Source organism: Zasmidium cellare (genome assembly GCF_010093935.1).
Source record: "Zasmidium cellare ATCC 36951 unplaced genomic scaffold M409scaffold_57, whole genome shotgun sequence".
Taxonomy (NCBI): Eukaryota; Fungi; Ascomycota; class Dothideomycetes; order Mycosphaerellales; family Mycosphaerellaceae; genus Zasmidium; species Zasmidium cellare.
The window spans coordinates 34,605-60,743 of record NW_022987001.1 but is presented as its reverse complement, the minus strand read 5'-3'; the positions used below and the strand labels follow the sequence as shown (position 1 = coordinate 60,743).

Here is a 26,139-nt window from a genome sequence, read left to right as displayed (position 1 = left end):
TGGGCTCAACGTTGTCACTCCTTTGCTTGACACTCCTTCTTCTTCTTGTCCAACTCCGTCTCAGACTCCTTATGAATAAGCTCTTCCCTCTCTTGATCCTCTTTGAACTGCTGCTCCAGCTTCCCTGCAAGCTCATCCCCAAATATGTGCTTCATCCTCGAAAGCAAGCCTTGTATGAGTGTGGTACGCTCCATGTCGAAGAGTCCGGAAAGAACAGGATCGTCATAAGTGGACTCACCGGAGGAGGTCGTGGACGCGTCGTCGGAGGCATTATCTGCCATCCTTGCCGTCCGGTTGCCCCGTCGACCATCGCCTACCCGATGTTGGAAGTAATGAGCCAGACCAGCGTGGCCCAGGGACAGATCGAAGCAGTCAGCATCGCGAATGAACTTGGGCTTGGACACATCAGTCGCAGTGTAGATGGCCATGTTGCCTTGGCCGTGGTTGCCGCGCAGGATGTCGACGTTGTCTCCAAGCATGCTCAGAAAGCATTGGTTGAGCTTGCGCGTGTGCCGTGGCTGCGATTCATCGAAGAAGACCTGGGTGCTGCGGTCTACGGTAATCGGATTGCCGTTCATCTTGAATGTTCCGGGCATCACTGGCATCGCGAACCCGGTCGTGCAAGGGCCGAATACTTCTTCGAAGGTGCTCAATTCGTGGCCTGGCGACTCATCCGTCTCGTGGCTATCAGGCCCGGCATCGAATTCGGTGTGGAAGCCTAGAAGAAACTGTTCCTCTGGCTCTTCGGTGTCAGAGGAGAAAGTCTTCAGCCAGGCAAAGCGAGGGTTCTTGGAGTCTTGTGGTAGAATGATGATGCGGCGGAGGTTGGGACCCGGAGGGGTGGCGAAGTCGGCGAAGGTCTTGCAGAGGTGCTTGTGCTGTGGCCTGGAAGAAACAGTCAGCTATTGATGTACAAGTGGTACAGATGTAGGTGCGTACCAGTTCACTTTTTGACACTCGCGAGAACAGTACCGTATGCTGTGGCATCCGGCACATTCCTGCGTCGCCTTCCCAAAGCATGTGCCGCAGAAGTCGTTCGTGGCGGCCATGCTGGCGGTGGGTTTTGGAAGTGCAGTGTGCGAGAAGTCAGAAAGTTGGTGGGTTGAGGAAGGGTGGAAGTAGCTGGAAACGAGCTTGGGCCAAGAGCAAACGGGCACATGATAAGCCGAAGTTTATCCGATCTAACGTGAAACCCAATGCGGAAGGAGCAAACGCTTTCAGGAGATGGACAAGGAGCCTCGCAACAAACAGTTGGCGATACTTTCAGAATCTCATCAAGGCTGAATCTTCTCCACGTACACAAATTTAGGCGAATTCTAGGCCTTCTGTATGGAAGTATGATGGTAGCCTTGCGATTTGAAAAGAACTGTAAAGATGAGTTCTTGAAGGAGATACAGGAGGGCCGAACTGAAGACACAAGTGAGTCAAGAGACGCAAGTCAGAGTGCTTTGATTGAGTATCTGACTTGTTAACCTCGTCATTGGGTTTGACGGGTTTAGTAGCCGAATCCGCGGTCTTGATACCCATCTCTCGTGAGTATCGTGCCTTCAAGGGTCGTGGCCCTTGATTGCGACTGGTGTGCAGACGACGTTCCAAGCGATATGTTCGACGCCCTTCAGTCGCTGTTGTGTTGCTGCTTGGACTGTGCCTTGGCACGGAACATCTCCTCCATCTCCTCCATTTTCTCCATATCGATGTAGCCAGGATGATTCAAGGTTCGCATTGCGGCTCTCTGCCTGCGACTCAGCTCTTCGTACGCCACCCAGCCTTTGATCGCAAGCGTCAAGTCGGAGCAGTCAGCATCGCGGACGAACATCGACTCGACGACATTCGATGTGGCAAATATGGCTTTGTCACCGCGACCGAGCACACCCATGGACTTGGCGTGGCCGGAGGTCAGGTTGTCGAGGCACTTGTTCAGGTTGACGGGACATGTGTCGCAGCCGCAGAGCATGTTGAGGCTATGGTCAAGGAGCTCGCCATTGCAGCGCTTTCCCAGCACGATATCGAGGGCATAATCGACGCTGCTGTTCTCGCCAAAGATTCCGCCAAATTCGCTCATCTCGCCGCCCTCCTCCTGGTCGTAGTATCGAACTCCAAGTTTGTCGTTGATTGAATCTGGGTCTTCGTAGTCTTCCCGACCTTCAACCTTGTACGTCTCCATCCAGGCAAAGTGAGGCTTGTCAGAACTCTCCGGGAGTATGATGATGCGGCGGAGATTAGGTCCAGGAGGCTCGGCGAAATCGGCAAAGGTCTTGCAAAGATGCTTGTGGAGGTGCCTGCAAACTATGAGTTAGCCTGTATGCGATGGAAGTGACACTCCAGAGCTGGAGCTTACCAATCTTTCTTCTGCCAGTTGCGGTCGCAATATTTGATATTGCGACATCCGGCGCAGTGCTGAGAGGCAGCCGCACTGCAGTGGCCACAGTTTCGGCTTGGTCCCTCCATCGGGGGAGGTGAGGCCGACATCTTGAGCTCCGGTGGTGTTGTGATGGTGAGAGGTGGTGGGAAGGGAGTGAGCGTAGGAAGCGGAAGCAGCTAGAAAGGAACTTGGGCGAAGGCAAACGGGCATCGGACACCCCGAGGTTTATGCGGGAAGTGAAGTGAAGTGAAGCCGAATTCGGAAGGAACGGAAATGCAGAACAGTCATGAGATACAGTCAAGTATACACCAAATTCCTCAAGCAAGTCCCAACTATCTGCCGACTAGAGACCTCACTGCCGGTCGTCGCTTTCGATTCTCCACGCCCCTATCTGCACTGTCCAAATTCCACAAAGTGCAAGCAGGATGTATCTTGCTACCACTTCCTGGAAGCATGCAATATGTTATACTCAAACCACCCGCTAATCCCTAGCCTCAGATCAGAGCAATTCGCGTCCCTCACAAACTTCGGCTGCATGCATTTCGAAGTGCAGTAGATGACGAGCAGGCCCTTACCAGCAAGCCCGAGCTCCCTCGCCGCCTTACCATGAGTCAGAAAGTCGAGACACTGGTTGACCGGGTAGCCGTGGTTCTCTTCGAGATACACCGCAATACAGTGGTCGAGATGCTCGCCGCCGCCGATCTTGCCGGCGATGATCTCGTTGTAGGATCGGAAGCTGAAGTTGAAGAGGTCGGCAGGGTAGCCGAGTTCAGAGCCACGCTCGGGGTCGAACTCGGGCAAGCCGCTCTCCTCGTCAATTTCGCCCTCGTCTTCGGAGTCGTAGTCCTCATCGTCCTCTGGCTCACCGACCCAGGTCTCCATCCAAGCGAAGCGCGGCTCGTTGGAGTCACGAGGGAGCACGATCACTCGACGAAAGCCGCGGCCGGGTGAGGTAGTGAAGTCGGCGAAGGTCTTGCAGAGACTCTTATGCATGCGCCTTTGTTTTTGTCAGAAGATAGACAAGAATGTCCGAGATCAGTGCAAGGGCTTACCAGTCTTGCTTTTGACAATGAGTGTTGCAGTACTTGATATTACGGCATCCGGCGCACTGAAGGGTCGCTGGCTTGGAGCAATGGCCACAGTGGGTGCCGGCAGAGTTCGTTGGAGCATTGTTGTTGCCGGTGCTGATGTTGTCGGTTTTTTTGTCGTTGAAGTCGGTGTCTTTCAGGTGGGCGCCGTCACGGACGGTATCGTTGGATGGCTCGATGTTGTTCTTGCTAGTGCTGGCAGTAGCTGTAGAGGCATCGGCGTTGCTTGGGTCAGACATCTTCCAGACCGAGACGTGGTGTGGATAGAAGAACTTGGGAATGTAGGGGCGGAGAGGGGAATCTTATCAGAATGATGAACATAAAGGAAGGCTGGACAGAGACGTCTGACAGGTCCCAGAGAACAACAGCAGTGAGGTGCAGATTCATGCACTTTCCATGCAGCTTCGCAGCTTAGCAAACTTGGTCAAACATACTGAGTCAAAGGGATACATGCCGTTGTGATTCGCTGTCGATGGGTGGATGCGTCAGAAACTGCTACTATTGAGCGGAATGAGGGTAACATGGAAGGGATGGACACACGATGATATGTCCTTTCGGTTTCTGGTAGCTACCTACGATTGCTCTGGAAGCCTCATGCTAGTGCAAACCCAAAGCTTCCAAGAGTGCATGAAGCATCAGGAGGTCATTCTCATGATCGCTGTAGAAGACGGCAGCCCTATCACTAACACAATGAACCTTCTTCCATCCATCAAAGCTTCTTGACCCCAGCAGCCTGCTCATGCTCCTGCAGAAACTCTTCCCAATCCGCCTTGGAGACGTTGGCGACCGCCTTGCGACGACCATCGAAGGACTCGGTCGCCTTCATGAGAAGACTCTTGGCCTCCTGTGCGGCGTACTTGCAGAGCGCTTCGACGGTCTTGGCTGAGATCGGCTTCAGATCCTCTCGAACCACGAGAATGATGCCCTTGCGCTTCTGCCAATCGGTAGGGATGGTGCCGAAAGTAGGATCGGTGGTGGCGTTGGCGTTGGCGCGGACGTTGAGGTGCAGAAAAGCCGCTGGTGAGGTCTCCCACTCGTCTGACTCTTCCTCGTTGTCTTCCTCCTCTGCATCACCAGCTTCGCGAGCTTCAGTCAAGCACTCGAAAGTCAGAAGTGGCATGCCGACGAGTCTCGACAGTTCAGACAACTCTCCGCCCTCAAATATGGCATGCTCCAACGGCACAAAGACATCGCCGAAGGGGTTTGCTCCACGAGCAGCAGCGACACGCGAGTTCAGGACCACAACGCCCGCGGCCTCCTTCTGCTGCACGGACCACATGGCCTCGAAATGATGCTCCAGCACGACCTTGAGAGCAAGTGAGAAGTCGACAGCGGCAATGTCGAGCGGCTGCCTCTCTTTGATCTTGGAAGCCATGCCAAAGAGCACGATCGGGCCTCTGAATCGACGAGCAACTCGGTCATCAGCGCAGAGAGAAGCAAGACACTTGTTGGGCTGTGAGCCGTCGAACTGATTCGTGGAGCGACATGCGAGGTAGACGGCCTGGTCGAGGTGTTTGCCAATTTCGGAGGTGTAGTCACCGAGAACGAGCAAGGAGGTCTGCAAGGAGACGGGGCGATCGCCGAAGAGGTTGGTGAAGTCGAGGCGGGCGAAAGGTTCGTCAGGGTCAGCTTCTTGCTGGTCGGTCGATGTCTCGTATTCAGGAACCCAGATGAAGCGCGGCTTGGTCTTGTCCTCAGGCAGGAGGATGGCGCGGTGGTGCTCAGGAGATGGGCGTTGTTGGTCCTGAAAGTCTTTGAACGACTTGCAGAAGTGCTTGTGAAGTTGCCTTGTAATGTGGTCAGTTTAAAGTCTCTTCCACTTCATTATAACACCCACCAGTCATCCTTCTGGTGGTCACGGCAGCAGTACGAAGTGACTTTGCAGCCAGTGCAGGTCATGTTGGCCTCCTCGCCGCACTGAGCGCACACTTTCTTTCTGTCGCTCATGGTTGGTGGTGGTGTTGTTGGTGGTGATGGAGGTATATATTCTTATCCGCCCAAGACGAGGTGGTGTGTGGTGGTGTTTTGTGGTCGAAGTGTTGCTTTGAAGTGTCGTTTGCTTTGAGGGGCACGCTGCAGGAGCTTTGGCGCGGAAGCTAGTTCTAGCGCGCACCTTCCAGCGAAGCAAGTGAATGACGAAGCTTGCTTCACTTCAGATGTTGTCGAACGTGGCTAACGGCGTCCTCACACCTAGAATGTGATAGACTTCCCATCGCCCATCTCGCCGCCGCCACTTCAGCCGGGCGGTACTATGTCTGCGCACGTTCCCTGGGCGTCCGATGGTCTCAATCACCATGAAGGCATCGGCATGCGTGTTGTGCTCGGAGACATCCACAACCACGTTCATGATGTCCGGTATGTAGCCAGGATTGGTTCTATAGATGTTACGGAAGGTCTCGACATGTTCGTCCCATGTCTGTGAAGCCGGAAAGTTATCAAAGTCGGCATGAAAAGCAGATGAGACGTGATCTAGCACCCACGGTTCCAGCGGCTTATTCAATGCGATCTGGAACACCTGTCTCGTGAGATATTGCACTTCTTCATCGGGGGACATGGAGCCATCGGGGGGAGCTGAAGGCTCGCTGCTGTTTGGTGTGGTCGACTCGGACTTGGAGAGCTGCGAGCTGGGAGTCGAATGCTGCTTGGTGTTGTAGCCCGGGAGCAGTGCGTCCAGCGACGACTTGGAGGAGTCTTTCGGCATCGCGGGACGTCCGGCCTGGAGTTCGACTCGCAAGACAAGGGTCAATTTACGGAATTTCTAGCAACAGAAGGAGTGAGGTGAGGAGGAAGCGCTGTAGATAATGTGTCTGATCATAGCCCTCCTTGGCCTTGGATCATGTCAGACAGGATCAGAACCATGGATCCCTCTCTTGGCCGGCTATGGATTCGCAACCGCAAGCCTTACCCAGACTTGCACACCTAGCGGCTGACATATCGTGAAGATGCCAAGCTATGGTGACGGACTGTTCACATATCAGGCGTGGTCTGCTGTCATTCCATCCGCGTCCCATTGTGTTTGGCGGCGTGAAAGCGAAGATGACGCGGTGAAGGGTGCGCAGAGAACGGGCTGGACTCCGGACCAATGGGAGCAGAGCTGACATGAGGTCGTTGCTGGGAGAAACTTTCTTCTATCTCGACGACACCTCCTCCTTTTCCATCAACATTCACCTTTTGAACACTGTCTTTCTGTTTTCATGGCCGTATGTTACCACTGAAGTACACCATGCTTCTAGAACTCGGAGCGCCCATCGCTATCCGGCTCTAGCGGCTCAATCACTCTCGGCAGTGGGTCTGCCACACCCCAATTCTCCCACTCCCCATCTCGCGAGAGCACAAAGGCCGTAACCAGGCGTGGGTCTTCTTCAGAATCTCGCTTGATTCGATATGGATGCTGTTTCGGAATTTGTTATGCCGAGGTACAACCAAGTACAGTGCAGGTTCTGCGCCACTGCGAGCATTGTTCTCTCACGAGAACCACCTATTTTCGTCATGTCTGCGGCCAATCTTGAACACAGCATAATCTACGTTGCAGGATCAGCATAGCAACTGCTCTGCTGGATAGCTTGTCCGCCATATCAGGCACGTATCCGTTCGGAGATCGCTCGCACTGTCACTTTGACTGCTTGTTCGCCTCGTCTGGCCATCCAGCTTTCCATCCCGAAGAAAGATGGAGCCATCACGACTTCGGCTGTTCAGCCGCTATCTGGTGGAGCCTTTTCTGCACCTCTATACTGAGCAGAGATGCCGCGGTAAGTGTTTTTGTATCCTTTGTCACTTCGACCCTCACAGTCGGCACCTTTTATGCCTCTTCCAGCTATGATCGACGTCGAGAAGAACGCAGTAACTACAGAAGCCGTCAGCGCTCCACCATCCCGACCACTTTCTGAACTGGCTTCTTCGCTGAAGAGCATCGGTGAAGCCGAGCAAGGCATTGAGGAAAGCTTTGGACCGGCGCGAGATGAAGAAACTGGTTTTCACCAGCGCGGCGGGCAGCACGACCACAACGCCGAGAAGAATGATCCGGACCTTGTTGATTGGGATGGACCGAACGACCCAGCGAATCCCATGAACTTCAGCAAAGCTAGGAAATGGTGGATATCGATCTTGACAGCGCTCTTGACCTTTGTCATCAGTTTTGGCAGTTCAGTCTTCTCAGCTACCACATCAGTCACCGCTGATCACTTTGGCGCAAGCCAGGAAGTCATGATCTTGGGAGTGACGCTCTATGTTGTGGGCTTTGCTTGCGGGTACGAGACTCAAAATCCATTGTCCACCGCATACTGACCAAATCACAGCCCTCTCGTCTGGGGACCTCTGAGCGAAATATATGGCCGCCGTAATCCTCTCATGATCGGCTTCTTTGGCTTCATCGTCTTTCAAATCCCAGTGGCCGTCGCATCTAACCTTCAGACCATCTTTATCTGCCGATTCCTTGCTGGCTGCTTCGGGTGTGCACCTCTCGCTATCTGTGCTGGAATGTACGTCGATTTCTGGGACTCCAAAGATCGAGGTATCCCAACCATCGGCTATGCTGGAGCTGTGTTTGCAGGGCCGACCATGGGCCCAATCGTTGGAGAGTGAGCGTTTCATCATTAATGCAAGACAACGTGCTGACGACTTCTTAGATTCACCGTCAAGAATACTGCTCTCGGCTGGCGCTGGACCATCTGGATTACTATGATAATGGGTGGTTTTTCCTTCTTGCTGGCACTCCCCAGCATCCCTGAAACCCTTGCACCCGTGATCCTCCAACGCAAAGCTGCCCGCCTGCGAGTCGAAACACGACACTGGGCATTACACTCCAAGCTTGACGAGGAACCCGTCCACCTCAATGCCCTTATGCGCAAGTACGGCCTCAAGCCCCTCCAGATGATCACCCAGGAGCCGATCCTCATCGTCATGACAATCTACATCAGCCTGGTCTACGGCATTCTCTACCTCATCTTCTTCGCCTTCCCCTTCAGCTTCGAATTCGACCGCGGCTGGGCATTCGGCACATCCTCCCTCCCCTTCATCGCCATCTTCATCGGCGTCATCTTCGCATGCACGTACATGGCCTGGGAAACCCAAAACGTCTTCCAGCCAAAACTCGCCAAAGCACAAAAGCTCATACCAGAAGAGCGGCTCCCACCGATGGTCGTGGGCTCGGTGGTATTAGTGATCGGCCTATTCTGGTTCGCATGGACATCCTTCCCATCCATGAACCCCTGGCCGCAGATCATCGCGGGCGCGTTCATCGGCGGAGGGATCATCATGGTCTTCATGCCTGCGGTTATCTACTTGGTGGACGTCTATCTTTACGATGCAAACTCGGCGCTTGCGGCGAATGCGTTTGTGAGGAGTATCGTGGCAGCGGCGTTTCCCTTGTTTTCGACCAATATGTATCAGAGCTTGGGCGTGCAGTGGGCGACGAGTCTGTTGGCGTTTCTGTGTGTTGCGCTGGTTCCTTTTCCGGTGCTTTTCTATCTCTATGGGAGGAAGATTCGGGGCTGGAGCAAGTTTGCTTTGATGCTGGACTGAGAACAGATTCTCCATTACAGTCTGAATGTCTACAAGCTACTGCATCGAACGCTTTCCGCCAAATGCACTCACCGACACCACCACTCGGCTTCGGATCTTCACATGGAGCGAGACACCCACATTTTCCATGTGCCAGAGGGCGAGCAAGAGCGTTCATGCATCAACATGCTGGCGCCCTCAGGCGATGCTATCACCACGATCGATGTCCCAAATTCAAAAGTCTCCGTCTCCACGACTTCACAGGATAGTTTGGTGTTGCATAGTATTAAAAGGACGTGTCGCCACCGCATTGACGCTGCTGTGTAGCACGTGGAAAAGGAACGCCTGTCCATCATGTGGCATTCTCGCTCGACACAAAGCATGCAGGAATTCTCACAACTCTATCAAGATTCTACGAATCATGAGAGTACTCCTTTCGTCATGAATGAAACACAAATGCACGCAAAGCTTGGCCAAAGCCAAGTTTCAGAGGCTGAACTTTGCAAGCAGATCCATCGACCCTTGGCAAAAGAACGACCTCTCTCGACTCATGGCAATACCATCACGGTGCAACTGAACAGGACGAGATTGAACATGTTGCGAACTTTATAAACTATCGGATTCCGCGCAGTGCCGTGTTTGACACTTTTGGGTGGAGAGATATATAATTGGACCTCGCTCTCGCGGGCTCCTTTCAGCCTTGCAAGCTTTTCTACATCGAAGTCAGAGTTATACGAGAGGGAACCGAAGAAATGCAGTTCACGCAGATCACCGCTGTCCTCTTCCTTACTGCCAGTCTCGGCATGGCTGGTCCACTTCCTGCTGCTGGAGGCAATGTACGCTTTTCCTCCACTACTTACTCGCTATCCTCGAAAACTAGCTGCTAACTTCGCCCAACAGGACCTCGCCACCCGCGGTACAGAGAACAAACTCTCTCCCAACGCCCCAACCATGAACAAGAAATGAACCTTCTGGCTCCCCTGGCTCCATCATCACCACTACGATTTCGACGACGATGACGACGACGATCATCGCTGTGGTGGCTTCTACACCTGGTGGGGTGGAGCGGGTGGATGTGAGGGTGATGACGATGATGATGACTTTTATAAGAAGGGGAAGTAAGGTGTCTTGTTGGAGACGAAGAAGTGGTGACGTTGCGATTAAGTTAGGCTGTTCGAAAATTTGTTGTGGGTTATACGGGGAGTGTTATAGCTATTGGTAAAGTCGGACTTGGTGAAGTTTGACATTTTGATTCAGCTGCGAAGTCTACAGACAATAATGGCTGTGTACTATAGCCCAAAGGTAGGAGGATAAGAACCGACCCTGCTACTGCGGCTCGACATTCCACAACCCACAGCCAACGCTCTAGCCCAACACTCCAACTCAACACTCTAATCTCAGACAACAACACCATCACCTCCATCTCGGACATCATGAACCTCCTCAAAACCCTCACGCTCCTCATCCTAAGCGCCATCGGCTCCATAGCCCAATCAGTCGACAACGCCGAACCAACTATACTTTTCTCTCCTACCTAGACAGCTTTTGGAGTCTGCCAATGTCTAATGTTTTCTCAGGCCATCGGACGTCGAGCATCGGAGCCCGCGCAGGCAGTTACCTCTGATCCCCCCGCTGCGGTTGCTGGGCGGGGTGATGTGGTTACTGAGCGATGAGCGCGTCTTTCCAACCAGATGGGATAGGCTCTTCAGCCTGTAGTGTTGCAGGGATGAGGAAGGGAAGGACAGGACGGTAAGGGGTTAGGTATGGGAATTTGATGAGGATTTGTTGGTCTGCGAAGACTTGGATGGGTTCTTTTCGATGGTGCTTGCTGCAAGACATTAGAGTGGAAGGGGAGGGCGCGGATGTGGGTTATAGTACATTCGCTTTTGAATTGTCTAGACTATAATGTAAAGGTACAACGCTCATTGAAAGCAGGCATCCTCCAAGACCGCTAACTCGTGAAAGGCAAACCGTATCTCCAACCTCCTTGTCTGACCGCTCTCGTCATGGTCCCATCTTTTCCCTGGCAGTCCTCACTTCCCCGTCTAGACGCTCAAAGTTGGCTGATGAGCCGGCTTGGGTCCAGAGCCATGCTCCAGCAGCGAAGTGACGTTCAAGAACGACTGCGTCGGGAAAGGAACAGGAGCGTCCGGGTTGCGTGTCTCCGTGCCATCGTGGTGAGGCTTGGTAACCGTACCGTTATGTGGACCGTGTGGGAAGCCCATCGATGGCAGTGGATGGCTCGGAGTCGACGTCGACTGCAGCGGGTCGATGATGGCGGAATGAGAGGGCGTCACCTTTGGTGGCCCGAGGAACGACAGGGACGATGGGTCGATTGGTCCATGGTGAGGCTTTGTGGAAACCGTTGGGAGGGTCACTGGAGGTCCATTGATTTGCCCTGGTTGCGTGTTAGCATACGGAGTTTTAGCATCATATCAGAGCGATTGTGAGAAGTCATACCATCGCTGAGCTGTGAGAGCATCACAAGGCTCTGGCTTGGCTCTGTCAAGAAGTCAGTTTGAGGTTCTCATTGCGCTGAGGAGTTGAACATACTTTGCGGCTGCGAAATGTGCTTCGTCACAGTGCGGGTCGACGTAATCGTCTTGTCCACGCAAGCAGGGCTCGTGGGCTGGTCTGCTGTCACAGTAGATACCAAAGTCGTCAGAATCACGGTAGTGACAACCGTCTGCTTGGGCGCAGGATGAGAGACTGGGATAGTCGTTGTCGAGTGGACAGTCTCGGTGATGTTCTTGGTCATCGTGTAACCTCCAGCTGACTGTGGGCCATGCGATGAGAGCTTGCTATGCGACGAGGACAAACTGGGAAGGCCAGGCTTCGTCAGGGACTTGGCTGGACTCGAGGTATCCTGAACCGGGATGATAGGCGAAGCTGGCCTCGTGCTGGTCTTGAAAGTCGTGGAAGAGTTCAAGAAGATCGTGGATGATAATGGATTCGGGGTCTCAGTCCAGGATGGTGGCGGAGGCAAGATCGACTGAGAAGTCGTTGTTGATACTCTCGTGGACGATGTCTTGTGCATCGATGAGCTATGACCGGTTGTCGAGGAGTTCAAGAAAACTGTCGATGGCCACGGATTGGGAACTTCAGTCCACGAAGGCGGTGGAGGTAGGATCGGCTGGGTCGTCGTCGTTGGCACTCTCGTGGACGATGTGCTGTGGTGCGACGAGCTGTGGGTGACCTTCGAGGACGTAGGAAGGGGCTGGTGTGGCTCCTCGGTGTGCGTGATGGGAATAGGGTTCGTGGAAATAGCCTGGACGGACGAGCTGTTGCCGAAGGGACCCGATGGAACGGGAGTCACATTGGTGGCTCCAGAAGATCCTCCAGTCTGCGACGCCCAAATCGACGTCTCGTCAGTGGTCTGTTGAAAAACACAGAGCGGAGACAATATGCCGCTGACAGTCGCGAATTGGGTGCAACCGAGAGCAGACCAGTCCGTGGTGTCGGGGGCTTGGCCCGTGATCGTCGTGGAAGCACCGGCAGAACCTCCAGAGGCAGATGCAGAATCGCTCGTGATGACAGTTGCCGGGTTTGCGGTCTCAGAGAACGGGATTCCGTGAGGCAGATTGGGGACGTCGTCGGTCAGTCTTGGGTTGGACGAGACAGCCAAAGCAGAGCCAGTGGAAGAGACAGAAAGAGGGATAGTGGCCACGCTCATGGAAGCCGCACCATTGTCGAGGTTTGTAGAGAGGGATAAAGAGAGTGCAGAGCTTTCAGCGGTGGCGGCGATGTCGGATTGGGTGGTATTGGTAACAGCCCAAGCAGTAAGATTGCCACCCAGTAGCAGAGCTACTAAGGCGAACCGCATGGTGGAAGATCAGATGCAATAGTATAAAAGTGCTGTCGAGGTATAGCAGGTTGGAGTGTCGAGCGTCGTGAAGCTGATGGGGTTGGCAGTGGCAGCTCTGTTGTATGTTGTGGTATGCGAAGAAGTCTGTGATGTATGAATGTGTATGGAGTTGAGAGGATAGAAGGGGTACTGTATGCCGAAGAGAGTGGTTGTCGTGGTGTGTAGTGGAAGAAACAAGAGACGGTTGCCAGCAGAGAGAAGGCCGTCTTAAGTAGAGCACCGGTCCAGGGTCCAGCGGAGTTCGGGGGTGCATGTGAATGAATGTTGATTGCTGCAAAGTATGCTAATAAGCATCTGAAAGCTCGTGCTAAAAGCGCCATAGCAAAGCGTGAACGTGATAGGGAAACGCAGGAGTAAAGCGAGGCATGTGAGAGGCGGCTCGGGTTAAGCTGGAGGTCGGGAAGACGGCGGTTCGCACTGTAGATAAGATTTCCGTTTGTCTTCTCAGACGATGCTTCCCTCGAGCTGGTGTATGAAGCTACACGCTGCTATGTCGGGGCTCCGTTTTGGCGACGAGGCTGCGACGTTCGAGGCTCAGTCCGGCAGTATGGAATGGGAACGATCCCTGCAGCAATGTCCGAAGTAACTCACAAATCAGTAAGGATCTATCCAGAAGGACGTGGGAAGAGGATCAAATGCTGCTAAACAGTTCGTGTGCTGTCCTCTCATTGACTGGGCAGCCGCGTCTCTATTCTCATGGGGCTGTCCATCATCTTCCCTTTATCAGCGGTTGCATCTGTTCCCACGGTAAGCCAGCCAGAGTGTAGTTCTCCCAAAGCTGCCATCTGATCAATGACAACATCACTGCCTCGGCAGCCAGAGCCTAGAGGAGTTGAGTCAACGCAGTAGCGCCCAAATAGCCCAGCTTGGCCACTCCGCTCGGCCAGATGACAGAGCAGGTTCGAGGAATGGACGAACGGCAACAATCTACCTCTGCGGTGGGTGGCCTGTGGAAATGGCACCCCTTTGTGTTACAATCCTCGACAGTTCGACCTCGTATACAACAGGGAGGGTGTGGGCGGTTGGAGGTAGATACGGGGGACTCACTCCCAGTTCTACTTAGTCCTCCTCAATCGATCGAAAGCGAGTCCGTAGCCAGATGCCCCGAAAAGCCAGTGCATTGGGGCCTTCGACTGTCGATGGATGGGCCCGGAGTTGAAATGATAGGCGTGTCTTCTCCACAGCAATGGCAGACCGCCCAAATGTTGGGTGTGATCCGGTGATTTCATAGTGTGTCCTCAATTCCACAATGTAGAGGATTCCGATATCATAAGTCGGGTAGAGTCTGGTGAGAGGAGTGTCACAATGAGGCGCAGCAAAAACGGGCTAACCCGAAACGGCATAGCCACGTGCACCAGGCCAAGCGTTGAGTCCACGACTATGTTCAGCTTGCCTGCAGGATTACTTCGATGGAAACGTCCGACTTCACTTCACTCCCATCAAAAGACAACCCGCCCCTTTTCACATGCTCGCGCAATCTATACTCTACCAGGGCGGAGCTGCACATAGCCTGATGCGATAGAGGCACCCATCAGGCATCTACGACCCTCTGCATCAGACAGTGCTTCATCAGGCCGCCTTGCAGATGAGCTAACGACGAGCCCAACCTGGGTTTTATTGTCTTTGTGTCCAACACTCGTCAAGTCCAGATCTGCCCCAACGCTCCTCGAGATGGAAGATGGAAAGATTGCAATGGCAATGGAGTCCGACTCTGCAGAAATACTTCTACTACGATGTCCGAACAGGTGACTACGTGCTACAAGACGGCTCACGCCATCCTCGCGGCGGCCTTCGACCACGTTACGCACCTAGCAATGTTGCACCGAGTCCTCCAACTCCGTATGGACGAGGACCGGGTCCTTCTGCACCTGGATCTGCTGCTCCTTACTACCCTCAAGCTACAAGCCTCCAATCTTCGATGGCGGCGCTTGATATGAATACGAGTGCAGGGGACTCTGGATTTAGGTCAATGATTGGAGCATATAATACTCCCCCGCCATACGGTGTATCGCAGCAGCGCGGCAACCTCGTCCCGACTGACCGTCCGCCGAGCTACGGCGTCCAGCCCATGGATCTCCGTCCACAAAACTCGGTAACAGGTCGCTCGATGAATCCAACGCTCTCCCAAGTGCCCATTGGAGATACCGAAACACCAAATGGCAGACCACCTGTCGAGACTGAGTCGCCACACCCGGTTTTCAAGCTACGAAAGAAAGACTTCTTTTGCGTGGGCCGCGTGTTTAAAACTCTGTGGGTAGAACCTGTTGGCGAAATAAGAAACAGAGTCTCTAGGTCAAGCACTCTGCTGCCCAGCGGTGCCACTTTGGATGCTCAGGGTCAGGATTCTTTTGCAAAAGTGAGATATTTTGTTGTGATCCGACCAGGACACAAATCCTGTACTGTCCTACCTATCGCCAGCTACGGAGGACAAGGCGTCGCAAAGGCAGGCGTCAAAAAGTCTGATCACGCCATAATCTACACTGGTCGTGATGCCCCAAGCCCTACTCGAGAAGAGTTGCCAGGTTTCGCAGAGCAGCCGATGAGAGCCGTCCCAATTCGAGTTGTGCCAGATGACAAGTCCGATGGCCTGAATCCCTTGACTCGGCTCAACCTTGCACACGTCAGCACCATCCAACACAACCTCAAGGTCGCAACGTTCGGAAAAGTGCACCCGGAATCCCTGGAACCTCTGTTAGCACAATTCAGGCGAGTCTGGATGGATTCAGTCTCTGGTCAGTCGAGTCGAGCCACCGCGACAGGACCGCACAACGCAAGCCGCTCAGCTGCAGGTCCAAGCACGCAAGTGGACAATGATAGCTCAGACGAATAGACGAAGATGAAGACGAAGAGTGAACGAAAGAATGAAGCAGTGTGTGATGGTCAGGCCGTTGTATTGCGTTCAAACTAGACTACCAAACACCCCAACGCCAATGTCATAACGAGCGTCTGTAAATCAAGCAACACCCACACATTCTCCACGATTCGTTGGTTACTCAAGGAAAAGGCGCCGTACAATCTCGATAAAACAATGTCGCAGTCATAAAACTTCCCAAAAGCCCAAAAAGATGACGAGAGTATAGCCGCTGCTCTTACCGCGTAAGCGATAGAACAGGTCGGTCAACCTCCGTAAGTTGAAAACGATGCATGCTGATGATGGCGACGACCGTGGTACGGCCCAGGATACCTGGGTCCGCGGCGGCGACGATTGCCCGGCGTACGATGAGCATTGCCGGTCGTGCCAGTGTCGAAAGAGTGTGTTGTTTGCAGTCGAGGTCATCCGTCTCCGACAGCGCGCTGTGAGTGCGCTGCGGTACTTTGTATCGCCTCGGGACCGGTTGTGTTTGGCAATGGAAATGTGGTTGGTGGTGGTTGATGTGTCGTTGGGATATCAATACCGACAGAAGGAAGGGGATCCCCGAGTTGAGAGTGAGCCGCATTGTTGGCAGAGGGCGGCGGTGGTTGGGTTTCGTGGAAGATGTCGGTAGCCACTGTAGGAGGGCGAAGCGGACGATGGTCTGAAACGATGTCCAGAAAAGGAAGTACCCAAACGCCTCTGAATTGTTGCAGCAGATAAGGAAGAGAGGCTTCGTGGACCATGCCGATGCTCTCGACTTCTACGTTGTGATGAACGGTGTGGACTTGTCCGTAGTTGATGCGGGACATTGCATGAAGAGTGCAGGTCGGCTGGTCGCCGATGACACGGATAGCATGTTGCTGAAGGGACCCAGGGCGAAGTGCTTCCTGGTATGTGATAGGAGTGGGTTCTGTCCCTGTGTATATCACACCATGCTGCGACTTGTCCACGAATAGCTTTGCGACTCCTTGATTCCCGTACGTTGTGATGGGCAACACGGTGCACGACTCTTGTCCCTCTCGGATGACCACAAAGATTCGATTCTTCTGGTATATGTGTGTGCCGTTTTCGCGTCCTCGGACGAACTCGTGTGCGTTGTGGAAGGTGCCGAATGCGGTCGTCCCTGCCGTCTCCGACCACGGGAATCTGAACACTCGGCCGAGGCGGAAGAAGGTGTGTTTCTGAGGCTTGATGCTGTTGCAGCTGTATGGAGGCTTGGGGTCAGGCCTTGGTCGCTGAGTGTCTAGGTATCCTGTCGATGGTGTTGCTGGCGAGCCTTCCATCCAACGTCCCCTATCCTGTAGCCTTCCATCGGCAGTGAACACCAAGCTAAGCGACATGCTTAGAGGAGCACAGCTGTCGTGGCTCAATGCATTCTTTCCGAAGTGGTGGAGGCGGCCTCCCACACGTCTCTGGCGGTGACGTCGAACGAGCAAGTGGTAGTAATAAGAGAGGATGAAAGACGATAGCAGGCTCAGGAGAGCGAAGGTAGGGATCTAGTTATACGAACAAAGGGGATGACGGAGATGGCAACGAGGATGACAACAGAGAGCGGTGAAACGACACCTGATGAGGGGACTAGTCGCCTGGTGTTTCCAAGCAGCAGATCCCAGAGGTTATAGCGAAAGCTCATGCGAACCGTGACGGTCACTGCCAGCCGACCTGTTGGTTGCCTTCTTTCAGCCACCGCTGTTATTCGCCGCGCTCTTTCAGAAGGATTCACTTCTGCAGAGAGCTCAGAGCTTCAGCCAAGAGCCTTGATTACATGAAACAGTATACAGACCGTCCGGTCATTTGAAGCCGTGGATGATGAACAACTGATAAGTATCCTGAATGCCACAGGCGGGGCTTGAACTGAAGTCTGCGAGCTCGGTTTCCTTCTCATCCAGAACAAGCGAAGTCGGGACAGGGGCTCTGCACCGTGCAGCCTGGTGTGTTTGAGCACGACCTCGATAAGCGACTGGGCAATTAGGTCTATTAGAAGAGAGATCGAGTTGGAACACTGCGGCCTGGATCAGTCCATGTTTTGAAGCCTTTCATTTTGAAACCAATGCAAAGGGGTATCTTAAAATGCAACGCTTTCAGTCATGCTTTTCTCTCGCAATCTCTCCCCTGTTCCTGTTCATGTGCACTCATAATGCGTTCCTCAGTCTTTGCCATCATCGAGCTTTTGCTTCTTAGGCTCAGGCTCGTCGGGCTCAGCGGGCTCCTTGGTAGGCACCTCTGGCAAGTCTGGCACCTTCTCAGCTTGCACCTCCTCATCCTTAGCCTCATCTGCGCCTTCTTGTCCATCCTCTTCAGCATCGACCTTCTCTTCTGACTCCTCCGCCTTCTTTTCGGCAGCAGGAGGGAAGTATTTCGGAATGTAGTTCTCGTATGCCTTCTGGTCCTTCTCCATGAACTGGCAGAAGACGACACGCTCGATCTTCTCCGCGCGCTTGTCATTTTCCTCCAGCCAGCCCTGTGCATGTGTCAGTCACCATTCATCTTCACCTCTAACCCTTCAGCAACTCACCTTCACAGCCTGGATCGCCGTCTCAGCAGCCTCACCACTAGGATATCCATACACCCCCGTACTCAGCGCACTAAACGCCAGACTCTTACACTTATTCTCGACCGCCAACTCCAAGCTCTTCGTGTAGCACCCACTCAACAACTCCGCATGCAATCCCTTCCTCTTCGCACTCCCATACACCGGCCCCACCGCATGAATGACCTTCTTGCACGGCAGCTCATACGCATCCGTGATCTTGGCACTTCCCGTGTCGCAACCCTCGAGCTCGCGACACTCGTCAAGGAGATCGGGGCCTGCTGCGGCGTGGATGGCGCCGTCGACCCCGCCGCCTCCGAGGAGGGATTCGTTGGCGGCGTTGACGATGGCGTCGGTCTCGAGTTTGGTGATGTCTTTGCGGACGATGGAGATTTTGTCGTTGAAGCGAGAGGTCGCGGAGGAGGATGCGGTGTCGGAGCGGTCGAGTTTGTGGAGTTTGTAGAGGAGGGTGAGGGTGGGGATTTCGGAGAGCGGGGTGGTGGAGGCCATCTTGGTGGTGAGTCGTGAGAGGAGTGGCATGCGGCGGTGAGAGAAGATGGGGAAGGAAGAAGCTTCTTGTAGTGCGCCGTCACATGCGAAAGAGGAAGTGACAATGATGAAGAGCTCACGAGTGAATGTTTGGATGTGAAGCTTGGGCCAAGTGATGTCACGGCTTTGCGGGGGGGTTGGAATGCGGGGTTGTCGACTTCACGTCTTGCTCTCTAGACGACACCAGCAACGAACGACTAGATTCAATTCTGATACATGACTTTTCCGATAATGCTCACAAACAACAGGACTATGTTCAGCCACTCCTTCGTTTCCTCGATCGAAGTCTCTTCAAGCATTACGGCAAGCTCATGAAGTACTTCAGCATCTTGGGGTAATTTGGCGTCCCCAGTCCAGTGACCTGTAGAGCAAATCATCAGCAAATCTTCGTCTCACCCAATCCAAAATTGACGCGATACTTACCGGATCCCAGCCTTGCACCGCCTTGAATCCATCGCTCTGACAATTCGCATTGCTGCCGTTCGTAATGTCATTCAACATCCATGGATTGTTGTACAACGCAGGGTTTATGAATCCGACTGGCCCCTTGCCCGCAATCGTCCGCTGCTGGTTGATCAAGGTAATCACACTGGCTACAATTGGAGCGGCGATCGTGCTACTAGACTCTGTGTCCTCCTCTCCATTGACGAAGTAGGGCACGTATGCACCATTCGCGCTGATATCCGGCCAGCCCCTCCCGGCGCGATTATATCGACCACCATTGGCGCCAAGATTGGAGGCGTCGGCGTTGGCGACATAATTCGGGTATCCAGGGTCGTGGAACCGGCGCCATTGACTGACCGTTCGCTTCTAGTAGTCGGGCGTTGGGAAGTAGTTGCTGAAGCCACCGCCACTGCTGAAGTACTTGAAGGCCTCTGGTAAGCCCGGCTCATATACGTCCATTTGGAGTGCGCTTTCGGGTTCGTTCACGGTTTGGTTTGGGCCCAGCATGGTGGAGCCCACCGATGTTACCCAGGGGCAACCGTTTGGATAGATGGAATTGAACACATTCTCGAGAGGGCCCAGACACCCGCTCGGAGTGGGATCTCCTGGGCCAGAGCCAAAGCCAAAGCCCCCAGATGTAATGAGGATGGTGTGTCCCTGCAGGCTAAGTTTCATGAACTCGTTGCACTGGCGAAGTACGTAGTTCTTTGGGAAGTCCAACTCGGACTCTCCATAGCCTATGGAGATGACTCTTGTCAGTTTGTAGGCGCCGCACTGCCGCTGTCCCTTATACCCATTTGGTGCAGGGTCAGGGTAGGTAGGATCGATGCCAGGGCTGTCGCCGGTGATGCCGTATGCAGTGTAGTTACAGTAGGATCCGTCGATAGCGTCTAGAAAGGTGTTGAAGAGCTTGTAGCGAGCGATTTCTTGTTGCGCATAATTTGCATCGTCGACTTGGTAGACAACCACACTCTGCGGATAGATCAAGGAAGTCAAAACATCAATGTCGCGGTCGGATCCTCCACCGTTATTGGGGTCGTCTGCAGCGACCGGTGCTTGGCCACCGTCCACAGACACAACTTTCGGCGAGTAGTCGGATGGAACGGAAATACATGCTGATGTCGGACTGCGCGAAGTAGTCGCCTTGCTCGAAGAGACCTGCGGCGTTGACCGAGTCATTGATGTGCGGAAACGGTAGTTTGTACAGGTATCTCCAGCAAGCAGGTGTAATGTTGCCACCGCAATACCGGACATCTTCTGGAAGGTCACCAGGCCAACCAGGCGGGTAATGATGTGGAGGCTGCCCGTGTCGAGTGGGTTTCCAGTACGGGCCGCGATGGTGAGAGTGATCTCCCCAAGACTGCGATCGTTTCGCCCGCTTCTTCAGCACCGCAGACATCTTGACGCCGGGTGTGACGTAGTCGATGTGTTCTACGAGATGGGCAGGGAGGCGGTACTCGTGGCATCCGATGCGGACGGAACCAGTCTTGACGCTCTCATATTCGTAGAGCTGGGCGCGAAATATGTCCTCTGCAATTCCGGCAGGGACGTCTGCGGCGATCCAGCCTCTGTTGTCGCTGTGGGCGATTGCAGTCTCATTGATGCCGGATTGAATGAGCCAGTCGCGGACGCTACAAACACACTGTCAACTTCTCGGCAGAGTGTGTGCAGGTCTACAGGGAATGGTCTCGAATACACTGACCTCTCGATGCTATGCTGAGACGGAGCAAAAAGATCGTTGACTTCCTCAGCAGACAAGTGCTTTCCATACTGTTCAGAGTCCGGATGAGAAACAGCGTTGAGTCTTTCCACGCCAGCCTCCAAGTTGGTCTGCTTCAAGCCAATCCGCATCGGGATGATGGCATCAGCCTCTACACGTTCACCTTGGCGCCATGAGGCGTGGACGGGGCCTTCCCTTCGTTCATGCAAGACATGACTCGCTCGAACGGCGGAGAGTGCAGCGACGAAGATGGTAATAACGCGCATTGCGAGGTTCACAAAGTTGTACAAACGCGATGGAAAGCAGAATAGAGGAGAGGAAGAAGGGCAAGAATATATACACACGAATCTTGGCATGTCCCAACGCATACCTTCAATGTGAGATGGGCACAAGTGGCGTAACGCAAGGAGATGGGACCGAGCAAATAGGGTCAGCCGGGATGAAGTCGTGGCAATTGTGCCAGGCCATTGAGGGCGAAAGATGAGCGGCATGCATGGCGGGAAAGGCTGCGAGGCACGGGAGGATGGCGGGGAACGGGATCGAGCTTGTTCTGGAGCGTCGGTGGTGCTTGATGAGATGAGATTGGAGGAGCGACCGAGGAAGGTAGACTTGGCATTGGTGATAGCGATGGGTGATGAGGGGCACGTGAGCGTGTCACATGCGAGGTGGAGATGGGAGGTGAAGTGAATGTTTGGGATGAACTGGCGTGTTTCAGATTGTGTTGGCGGGGCTTGAAAAATGGCAGGTCTGCCGAGCGCATCTTTCTTTGGAGTCATGGCTTGTTTCGTCTGACTCAAATACAACCCCATATCACGCTCTTCCCGTGCCGCTGAGCACTGTAACACCATACAGACATAATGGCAGAACCAGGTCAGTACTCATATCCCAACCAACACCTCCCAATTCGAATTGTTCATACCGCATTGAGAATGAAATAGATATCCCTAACAAAGCCACAGCACCAGAAGAACCGAAAGTCTCGAAGCGCGCCGCAGAAAAGGAGGCCAAGAAGGCGGCGGCCAAGGCGAAGAAAGAAGCGGCCAAGTCAGCAGCTCCCTCGGGCGCAGCGTCCACCAAATCCGCGGAACCAGTCGACCCGTTCAAGCTGGGCTGGCTCAAGGGCGTGTACAACGAGAAGCCGGTCACAGACGTCCAGACCCGATTCCCGCCCGAGCCCAATGGCTACCTGCACATCGGCCACGCCAAAGCCATCACCGTCAACTTCGGCTTCGCCAAGTCCTACGGCGGCAAGTGCAATCTGCGATTCGACGACACCAACCCCGCCAAGGAGGAGGAGCAGTTCTTTACGAGTATCAAGGATATGGTGAGCTGGTTGGGCTTCGAGCCGGCCAAGATCACGCACAGCTCAGACGAGTTCGATCACCTGTACGAGTTGGCGGAGGAGTTGATCCGGAGGGGAAAGGCATACGTCTGTCATTGCTCGGCTGCTGAGGTGAAGGAGAATCGTGGAGGCAAAGAGCATGGTCCGAGGAAGGTGTGTGGGGACTGGTCAAAGTCGGCAGAGAAGAATCTGGAAGAGTTTCGAGATATGAGAGATGGCAAATACGAGGCAGGCACAGCACATCTCCGCATGAAGCAGTATCTGGGCACTAAGCCGGAAGAGTACGAGGTCAAAGAGGATGATACCGCTGAGATCAAGAAAGAGAAGGCCAAGCTGAAGTCGTTGGCGGACAACCCTGCGCTGTGGGATGTGGCGGCATATCGCATCAAGAAGGACAACTACCACCACCGGACGGGCAACAAATGGAGGATATACCCCACGTACGAGTTCACCCACTGCCTGTGCGATTCTTTCGAGGGCATCACCCACAGTCTGTGCACTGTCGAGTTCGAGACCTTGCGACCTGCATACAACTGGCTGCTCGAAGCGCTCGATCACAAGCTCCCAGGCAGCGACGAGAAGGGTCCCATGCAGAGAGAATACGGCAGGCTGAATGTCGAGGGTACCATTTTGTCAAAGCGGAGAATTGCCATGCTTGTCAACGGTACCACCATCGGTGGCGACGCTCCAGATCCGGTGGACGAAGCTGCAGACGGTGTGGATGAGCTTGCCCTGGCTGAGGACGGAGACGAGGAACCAGAGGCACCTTCAGCACCTGCAAAGGCGGCGACGAATGGCACAGGCCGCAAGATTCCTCCAGTCGTGCGAGACTGGAACGACCCTCGCCTCTTCACCCTCGTAGCGCTTCGTCGACGTGGTGTGCCGCCTGGTGCTCTGAAAAAGTTCGTCTTTGACCTTGGTGTCACCAAAGCAAACGCCAACACAATGACCCATACGCTCGACGCCACCATCCGAACATACCTCGAACGAACCGTCCCTCGTCTGATGCTAGTACTCGACCCCATCAGGGTCACCTTCGAAAACCTCCCAGACGACTACGTTGAAGAGCGCGAAGTGCCGTTCGATCCGAAAGATCCCGCCAAGGGCTCTCACAAGGTTCCCTTCACCAAGACCATCTACATTGATCGTGACGACTTCCGTGAAGTTGATGATCACGACTTCTTCCGTCTCTCACCTGGCCAGAGCGTAGGCCTCCTCAACGCCGAACACCCCATCAGCTGCGTCTCCTTCAGCAAAGACCCCGCCACTGGCAAAGTCAGCGAGATCAAAGCTCAGTATGGCAAAGATGTCAAACCTGGGAAAGCCCGCATTCACTGGGTCGGTGAGTCCGCTGCACATAAGAGCCCCATCAAAGCAGAATGCCGCATCTTCAACCCTCTGTTCAAGACCCAGAAGCCGAACGAGCTGGATTGGAAGAATGGTGGCTACTACGACAACGTCAACCCCGAGTCAGAAATCATCTACAAGGATGCGATGGTAGAATGTGGCTTCCGCGAGATTCAGGAGCGAGCGCCGTGGCCGAAGGAGGAGGGTGAGGCGAATGGTACTGCTGACAAGAGCAGTGTGAGGTTTCAGGGTCTGCGCACGGCTTTCTTCGCGGAAGATGCTGATTCGACTGCGGATAAGGTGGTCTTGAATCGAATTGTGAGCTTGAAGGAGGATACGGGGAAGAAGTAGAGGCTATGGTGATGATTGATTGAATCGAGCGAGGCGTTGGGGTGGTGAAAAGTGAAAGCGGTGTCGAAGGAGTTGGGGGTCTAGATACCCAGTAGCGGTGATGGCTTGCACGCAATGAAGATGAACGTCAAACAGACTTCGTATGCTTCATGCTTCTCCAGTCTGCTTCTGGTACCTCCAAACTTCATGTAGTCCTGAACAGCACCTCATTGTCTCGCTGCCCCCCCTGTGTGAGGACTGTCGACACGAATGCTATGGGTGCTCTTCGGCGACTCCGGACTCAAAGCTGGGGTGATCTTGTACGATACTGAGGAGGAGATGAGAAGGAAATATGCCTGTCCCCGAAATTATCTTTCCGGCGTTTCGCTCTCGTCATCTAAATGTACACGCTATGCTTTCTCGTCGCTGATACAGATTACACTGTCGCTTCATAACATCATCCCATCAATCAATCCTTCGTCGGCGCAAATTTACTCTTGCGCCTCAAGTGCAATCCATACTTCATGAACAAAAACGGCACCGGCAATCCCAAACAACTCACCGCCCCCAGCACACTCGCCGCGGGTCCCACGCCCATGTTCCTGAACATGGGCCCTGCGGCGAGGGGGAGGCCGCAGGCGAAGAGCGAGCGCAGGAAGGTGTTGGCGGAGACGGCGGAGGCGGCGTAGATGGAGTAGACGTCTACGAGGTAGTTAATGCATTGTTGGAAGATCTGACATCGCGGCGGTTAGTACATAAACTCCCTCGTCGAACTGTGGTATAAGGGGAGGGAAGATGGGGGACGTACGATATTGAAGCCGGCGCCTATGAAGCCGGCGGCGACGGTGGGGATCGCCCAGTGGTAGTGCGGAGCGGACGTCCAGCCGAACCAGAAGAGACCCAGGGTGAAGAAGACTCCGCCGATGACCATAGGTGGGAGACGGGCTTCGGGGGCAGCGCGGCCGTGGTTCTTCGCGACGGCTTTGCGGTAGTAGGCTTGGTTGGTGAGGTTGACTCCCACTGCGCAGAGGACGCCGACGAAGAGGGCAAGGAAGGGGAGGGTTGAGACGACGGGGCCGTAGCCTCGCTCTTCACGGAAGACGATGGGGAAGACTTCGAGAGTCATGTAGAGGAGGCCGTAGACGAAGGAGGCGTAGACGGCTATGCAGGCGACCATGGGTTCGGTGAGGAGCATTTTCAAGGGCCGGTTGAAGTACTTCGTGACGATGTTGCTAGGTCGCATCCGTTCTTGTTCGTGCGGGTGCCAGTATCGAGAGTCGCCGGTCTGTTTGCGGAGTTTCTTCGCCTTGCGTTTGAGCAGGACGGGGGCGAAGAGTTCGGGCATGGCGAATTGGATGAGGATGCACATGAAGCCGGTGTAGATCGCGATGATGTATTCAGTCCAGCGCCAGCCGAGATGGGGGTTGTTGGTGAGGGCGCTGCCGATAACGGGTCCGAGGGTTGGTCCGCCGACGACCATGACGGCGTAGAAGGTGACTGCTATGCCGCGAGCGCTGGGTTGGTAGAGATCGCCGAGGCAGGCGGAGACGTTGCTCACGGGTGCGGAGCCAAAGACACCGGCTGGGAATGAGTTAGCGAGAGGGATATGGTGGAAGAGGATTCGAACATACCAAAGAATCGAGTTATAAATATTGTCTCGGGGTTCTTAGCAACAGCCGTTCCTATCGAGAACAAAGCAAGAACCGTCATAGCCGGTATCAGACTCCATTTCCTGCCATAGACTTCCGAAATGGGAGCCCACATCAGAGGCCCGACAGCGAAACCCAGCACATACAACGAGATCACGAGTACTGTGACCTCGCTGCCGATGTGGAATTTACTCGAGATTTCACCTTCCGCAGGGGCGATGATGGAGCTGGCCAACGAAGCCGTCAACGCCGTAAAGCCTAGTTGCAACGTGATCCATGCCTTCTTGAAGGTCGAGAAGTTCATCGGATTCGCAGGATCGTTGTCGTCGAACTTGACGAGAAACGCGGAGTGTCCTGGAGTGATGGTTCGACGAAGGTCCGGTGGCAAGTGGTCGTCGTTCGGCTCGTCACCGCCAGGAGACTGCGATTCATCTTTCTCTTGCGTCTTGTCTTCCTCAGGCTCAGGCTGGTCCTGTTCATGATCCTCTAGCTTCTCGGGGTCGGCCATCTGGCTGTGGAGGGACGAGGCTCTGGTGGAAGCCATGCCGCAGGGGATCGAT

At 54.2% G+C, this 26,139-nt stretch overlaps 13 protein-coding genes across 13 annotated transcripts; 4 read left to right on the top strand and 9 right to left on the bottom strand.

The window, feature by feature from the left end:
- Nucleotides 1-14: 14 nt before the first annotated feature.
- M409DRAFT_29912 (uncharacterized protein) lies at nt 15-1,049 on the bottom strand (the record flags this gene model as incomplete). Its single annotated transcript, XM_033809678.1, has 2 exons — nt 15-885; nt 940-1,049. The coding sequence occupies 2 exons, from the start codon at nt 1,047-1,049 to the stop codon at nt 15-17; spliced, it is 981 nt and encodes a 326-aa protein (XP_033660481.1).
- Nucleotides 1,050-1,615: 566 nt separating this feature from the next.
- M409DRAFT_29911 (uncharacterized protein) lies at nt 1,616-2,469 on the bottom strand (the record flags this gene model as incomplete). Its single annotated transcript, XM_033809677.1, has 2 exons — nt 1,616-2,279; nt 2,339-2,469. The coding sequence occupies 2 exons, from the start codon at nt 2,467-2,469 to the stop codon at nt 1,616-1,618; spliced, it is 795 nt and encodes a 264-aa protein (XP_033660480.1).
- A 328-nt stretch (nt 2,470-2,797) lies between these two features.
- On the bottom strand, nt 2,798-3,689 carry M409DRAFT_29910 (uncharacterized protein; the record flags this gene model as incomplete). Its single annotated transcript, XM_033809676.1, has 2 exons — nt 2,798-3,359; nt 3,415-3,689. The coding sequence occupies 2 exons, from the start codon at nt 3,687-3,689 to the stop codon at nt 2,798-2,800; spliced, it is 837 nt and encodes a 278-aa protein (XP_033660479.1).
- Nucleotides 3,690-4,159: 470 nt separating this feature from the next.
- M409DRAFT_29909 (uncharacterized protein) lies at nt 4,160-5,397 on the bottom strand (the record flags this gene model as incomplete). The annotated part of the gene is made up of 2 exons (XM_033809675.1): nt 4,160-5,237; nt 5,288-5,397. The coding sequence occupies 2 exons, from the start codon at nt 5,395-5,397 to the stop codon at nt 4,160-4,162; spliced, it is 1,188 nt and encodes a 395-aa protein (XP_033660478.1).
- A 205-nt stretch (nt 5,398-5,602) lies between these two features.
- Nucleotides 5,603-6,151, bottom strand: M409DRAFT_29908 (uncharacterized protein; the record flags this gene model as incomplete). The annotated part of the gene is made up of 1 exon (XM_033809674.1): nt 5,603-6,151. One exon carries the CDS (start codon nt 6,149-6,151, stop codon nt 5,603-5,605), a length of 549 nt encoding a protein of 182 aa, XP_033660477.1.
- A 1,100-nt stretch (nt 6,152-7,251) lies between these two features.
- M409DRAFT_70907 (uncharacterized protein) lies at nt 7,252-8,970 on the top strand (the record flags this gene model as incomplete). Its single annotated transcript, XM_033818958.1, has 4 exons — nt 7,252-7,305; nt 7,357-7,697; nt 7,746-8,027; nt 8,076-8,970. The coding sequence occupies 4 exons, from the start codon at nt 7,252-7,254 to the stop codon at nt 8,968-8,970; spliced, it is 1,572 nt and encodes a 523-aa protein (XP_033660476.1).
- Nucleotides 8,971-9,701: 731 nt separating this feature from the next.
- Nucleotides 9,702-9,915, top strand: M409DRAFT_29906 (uncharacterized protein; the record flags this gene model as incomplete). Its single annotated transcript, XM_033809673.1, has 2 exons — nt 9,702-9,785; nt 9,850-9,915. 2 exons carry the CDS (start codon nt 9,702-9,704, stop codon nt 9,913-9,915), a joined length of 150 nt encoding a protein of 49 aa, XP_033660475.1.
- Nucleotides 9,916-14,492: 4,577 nt separating this feature from the next.
- M409DRAFT_29904 (uncharacterized protein) lies at nt 14,493-15,644 on the top strand (the record flags this gene model as incomplete). Its single annotated transcript, XM_033809672.1, has 1 exon — nt 14,493-15,644. One exon carries the CDS (start codon nt 14,493-14,495, stop codon nt 15,642-15,644), a length of 1,152 nt encoding a protein of 383 aa, XP_033660474.1.
- Nucleotides 15,645-16,087: 443 nt separating this feature from the next.
- On the bottom strand, nt 16,088-17,008 carry M409DRAFT_29903 (uncharacterized protein; the record flags this gene model as incomplete). The annotated part of the gene is made up of 1 exon (XM_033809671.1): nt 16,088-17,008. One exon carries the CDS (start codon nt 17,006-17,008, stop codon nt 16,088-16,090), a length of 921 nt encoding a protein of 306 aa, XP_033660473.1.
- Nucleotides 17,009-17,814: 806 nt separating this feature from the next.
- Nucleotides 17,815-18,708, bottom strand: M409DRAFT_70906 (uncharacterized protein; the record flags this gene model as incomplete). Its single annotated transcript, XM_033818957.1, has 2 exons — nt 17,815-18,129; nt 18,184-18,708. The coding sequence occupies 2 exons, from the start codon at nt 18,706-18,708 to the stop codon at nt 17,815-17,817; spliced, it is 840 nt and encodes a 279-aa protein (XP_033660472.1).
- A 337-nt stretch (nt 18,709-19,045) lies between these two features.
- On the bottom strand, nt 19,046-21,177 carry M409DRAFT_29901 (uncharacterized protein; the record flags this gene model as incomplete). Its single annotated transcript, XM_033809670.1, has 5 exons — nt 19,046-19,108; nt 19,171-19,543; nt 19,613-20,231; nt 20,296-20,822; nt 20,894-21,177. The coding sequence occupies 5 exons, from the start codon at nt 21,175-21,177 to the stop codon at nt 19,046-19,048; spliced, it is 1,866 nt and encodes a 621-aa protein (XP_033660471.1).
- A 591-nt stretch (nt 21,178-21,768) lies between these two features.
- On the top strand, nt 21,769-23,951 carry M409DRAFT_29900 (uncharacterized protein; the record flags this gene model as incomplete). The annotated part of the gene is made up of 2 exons (XM_033809669.1): nt 21,769-21,781; nt 21,871-23,951. The coding sequence occupies 2 exons, from the start codon at nt 21,769-21,771 to the stop codon at nt 23,949-23,951; spliced, it is 2,094 nt and encodes a 697-aa protein (XP_033660470.1).
- Nucleotides 23,952-24,399: 448 nt separating this feature from the next.
- M409DRAFT_70903 (uncharacterized protein) lies at nt 24,400-26,123 on the bottom strand (the record flags this gene model as incomplete). The annotated part of the gene is made up of 3 exons (XM_033818956.1): nt 24,400-24,663; nt 24,739-25,511; nt 25,562-26,123. 3 exons carry the CDS (start codon nt 26,121-26,123, stop codon nt 24,400-24,402), a joined length of 1,599 nt encoding a protein of 532 aa, XP_033660469.1.
- Between the last annotated feature and the right edge of the window lie 16 nt (nt 26,124-26,139).